The sequence below is a fragment of the Megalops cyprinoides genome, chromosome 24 (assembly GCF_013368585.1).
Source record: "Megalops cyprinoides isolate fMegCyp1 chromosome 24, fMegCyp1.pri, whole genome shotgun sequence".
Taxonomy (NCBI): Eukaryota; Metazoa; Chordata; class Actinopteri; order Elopiformes; family Megalopidae; genus Megalops; species Megalops cyprinoides.
The window spans coordinates 18,592,985-18,596,985 of record NC_050606.1 but is presented as its reverse complement, the minus strand read 5'-3'; the positions used below and the strand labels follow the sequence as shown (position 1 = coordinate 18,596,985).

At 42.6% G+C, this 4,001-nt stretch overlaps 1 protein-coding gene across 4 annotated transcripts in view; it reads right to left on the bottom strand.

The window, feature by feature from the left end:
- Positions 1 to 310: 310 nt before the first annotated feature.
- LOC118771118 (semaphorin-5A-like) overlaps positions 311 to 4,001 on the bottom strand; it is a 67,496-nt gene continuing 63,805 nt past the window's right edge. For 3 of the 4 annotated variants that reach the window (XM_036519000.1, XM_036519002.1, XM_036519001.1), the window contains 2 exons: positions 3,415 to 3,626; positions 311 to 911 (listed from right to left, as the gene is read on the bottom strand). In XM_036519000.1, coding sequence (XP_036374893.1) covers positions 795 to 911; positions 3,415 to 3,626 — 329 coding nt within the window. In that variant the 3' untranslated portion in view covers positions 311 to 794. Of the gene's footprint in view, positions 912 to 1,486; positions 1,676 to 3,414; positions 3,627 to 4,001 lie in introns of all 4 variants that reach the window. The other variant, XR_005004600.1, reaches the window with a different exon arrangement.

Below are 4,001 nucleotides of genomic sequence, written 5' to 3'. Positions count from 1 at the left end.
ATCAAGTTGTTTATTTTTTGTGTGTTGGACATTGTGATAGTTATGCGAGCAGTCACAGAGAAGCTCATTGTATGGCACTGCGCACAAATATTTGACTTACAGGTCTATAGAGGAGATGTGACATAAATTAATCCCAATCCTAGCCCTATACGTCTATAAAACTCTGACCCCAACCCCTTAACCTTAACCCTCAGTCGGTCTGCAAAGACTAGTAAGGATGTTGTATCATTTGGACATGTTTTTTTTTTCCAGACAGACCCATCTCCAGCGTTTGTGGCCAGCAGGTCCAAGGCCTTTTGGAATGTGGTCACCATGCAAAAGGACACAACAGGCAAGGCGTTTGGTTAAGTCATGCAAAGGCATCCAGTTCCATATCCCAAAAGACTGTTCATTTTTTAGCCCCTTCCAGTTTTTCAGAGGGACAATGGCGGAGTTTCCTCAGTCTTTTTCCTGGTTCGTAACATTGAAAATTTCTTCTTGGGTCACACCCTCCACCCCCTGCACCCCCTATGCCCCCAACATTGCGTTTGAGGCTCTGAGAATCCAGTCACTGAAGCAAAGCTCTCTGATTTGTGAGCCCAGGTACCTTAAAGCTGCTGGTGTCCTTTGTTTGGCGTCAGTGCATGGCGCTCTGCTTGCAAGTGTTGAGGACCACATTGAGGGTGTCCAACATTTGTTGCACTTCCATGCAAACTGCAGAGCGTAAAGATGCGTTCACTCAACAGAAAGGGCTATGCCACCGTCTCACTTTTCGGAGGCATAGGGGGCGCCAACTGGCAGCTGGAGGTACAGAATTAGTCCTCGAATGTGTTGACATCCGTGAAGTATGAGTTGGCATAAGTCTTCGTGGCCAGGTGGGGGCTGAAGTACTTATTCCGCTCCTCCAAAATCAGGTTCTTTTTATTGAAAATCTGAAAGCATACAGAGAAAGAGGGGTACGGTGTCAGTGCTCTTGGCTTCTGAAGAATGAGGTCTTCACTGCTGCCATAATGACTGGGTCAACTTGTGTTGGTGGAGCGTATAGAGATCGCATAATATGAAATTCATTGTGTGTATAGACTACCCCATTTTCTTTTTCAACTGATTGAGTGTATATTATCTGCTTAAATGTCTCTGGTTTTAATTTTTTTTCGGATCATTGACTAAGTCCATCATTTCAGCTGTTTACTGGCCAATTACAAAAAGAAAAGGAATTTAAAAAAAACAGGAGGTGGAACATCAGGATGGAATTTTTTCATCACACAAGGAAAGGACCATGAGAATGAGAGAGATGCGGCTGCTCTGTCTGATTTCTTGAGATGTACAGGACCTGCAACTACACCGAGGAGAACTGACTCAAGTTAGGCAATCAAAATGAATTTTGAATGCTGGTGAACACCAAAATCAAATGAGTAAATAAATAACTGCGTGGCCTTCTAGGAAGTTAAGGTCTGGGCCAATGATATGGGATGGAGGAATGGTGCTTTCTGCTTAGAGAAGAGCAGACCTGCCACCAATGGGAAGCTCTCGGGGAAGGGGGGGCAGAATACAGAAGAGGTCAGACAGGGGTCAGAAGGCGGAGTGTTGGTCAGAGTTAGTAGTAGAAAACCTCCCGGCCACTGGACGTCCCAGTTTTAGAGGTCAAAGGTGGGCGCATGCTGTGGTCGTCCAGGGGCAACAGAACGGACACATCGGGCTGCAGAAAGGAAGAGGAATGGAAGGAGAATGATCCGAGGGGCGGCTTCACAGCTTTTATTTATGCAGGTGATGCCTTGAAATTGTAAGCACAGGAGGTCAAACAGACGCACAGCCAGTCTGTGAGTTATGAGGCATTATGGGAAATTAATGTTCTGCGAAGAGCATCTCTTACCTCTTGTACTCTGTAGAAGGTTAGGGGTGTGTGTGTGTGTGTGTGTGTGTGTGTGTTTACACTATGGCAGTGTAGACTCATAATGAGAGGGTTGATGGCTCTGATTCCAGGTGGGGCTCTGCTGTTGTGCCTCTTGACCCAGGCACCTTTAACTTTATTTGCTTCCCTAAAGCACATCAATAGACAATAGATAATAGATAACAGATATCTAAATATCTGAGAGGGTACCCTGGAAGTTGGTACCTTCCAAGGAGGTTAGCGTTATGTGTTATGGTAGGTGTGGTTTTTACACCTTCTAACTAACGGGAGGGAACCACCCACAAAGTGTGACACTTCTAAGAGTCTCACATCTCTGGTGCTGCTGGTGTAAATGGCAATTTACAACAAAAGGAGCTTCATTTGGCAGTTTAAAGTAAGGCATTCTGACACTCATATGACACAAATGACTTGTGTTCTCAGTTGTAATTGCTTGCACGAGAATGATCGATATTAATTCAGTCAAACAAAGATGTCCATATAACAAAAGTAGCATTACATGATTTACGTTATAGGCCATAATTGAATAGAACATGAGGAAAGTTTCAACCTTTTTCAATTATTATATAACTATACTGAAAGACATTAAAGATGTTAAATGTTGTTTGCAAAAATCTATAGTATTTAATTATTCTAATGGTTCTGTCTCACTTAAACCCATTTCTCACTGGAGGTTAGGCTGTGTGTGCAACATCCAGGCACCATGCATGATGCCTACATTAATGCACCAGTTCTTTTATTCAACATTTGATCATCTAATGTACTGTTCCTAAATAATTCATGTTTAAGGAATGCCAAACTCAAAACTCTTCTGGCAGATGCACTTTGCTGTAGACATTCAGCTTTAATTTGTGTTTCCATTTGTAGAGGACACTGTTTATACTGCATTTATTTCTTAGCAATTACACAGAATATTTATACAGTGATTACACAGAATCAAGCACTTGATACAAGCACTGACAAGGCAGACCTGGTTTGGGAAAACAGAGTTAACCACACATGCCTTTACTTTACTTTATGATTCGGACCTAAAAGTAGAGTATATTCCCGAAGTTTAGACTGCAAATGAAATACTGCATATGTGTGCTCGGTAATGAAGCCCTGATGACACTGCCATGCTCACACAGATATGTTCCTGCTCTGGTGTGTAGAGAGCTGCTTTTCTTGCTGACATTACCAGTCAGCAGTAGAATGGACCACAGATCAATAACCAGATCAACATTGCTATGGGAAACGTCTTGACAGCATAAATTCCCAGCCAACTGGTTTCCAGGTGGTACGTGTATCCATCAAGATCCGCTGGAGGACACCCCCCATCCCAAATAAAGTAATGAATGAATCAATCAATCAATCAATTGATTAACCAGTAAATCACTCAGCTTTTATACAGTAAAGTGCCTACAGTGTCATTGCAGTGCATTGTTTCCATTGAAATTGGGAATTAATTGGGGAAAAAGTGGACAATGAATTCTTGAACCCTTGCAAATGGCCATGTTTATTCCTTCCCCTTTCCCTCTCTATGGCCTTACCTTGAGAGCCTCCACAGGGTCGTACTTATCCAGCTTGTTGATGTGGTTGGTGATGCTGGTGTTGAGCGGGGCAGCAGACACGGGGTGGATGACCGTTGCATCGTGGGATTGCTGCTGGTAGCGTTGGCAGTAGGTGTACACCAGCAGGGTGGTCAGGCAGCCCAGAATGGAGCTGCTCAGACCCACAGCCAGCATGTGGAACCAGTTAAAATCTAGAGGGACCACAAAATCTCCTTATGCTTGACCTTACATACACCTCCATAAAACCTTCACAAAACATTCATAACACATGAGCCTGGTATTACTATTTTATAGAGCATCCATAAATACCTGAGGTGATATAGCATATATTGCATTAAAATGAACCCACACATAAATACATAAGGTATATCACTGTATGTTAGATGTTAAAGTGGTAATGCCATTCTAATGAGGGTGTTATGCATGGTATGTAAGTCTTACAAAGTTACACCTAATATAAAGTGTGACCTAAAATTCTATGTGAGAGTAAACAATGACAAATATAATAACTCCTTTGAACTGGAGTTTGTGCTTGATATTTCCAATTGAACACTTTCGAGGGTTTC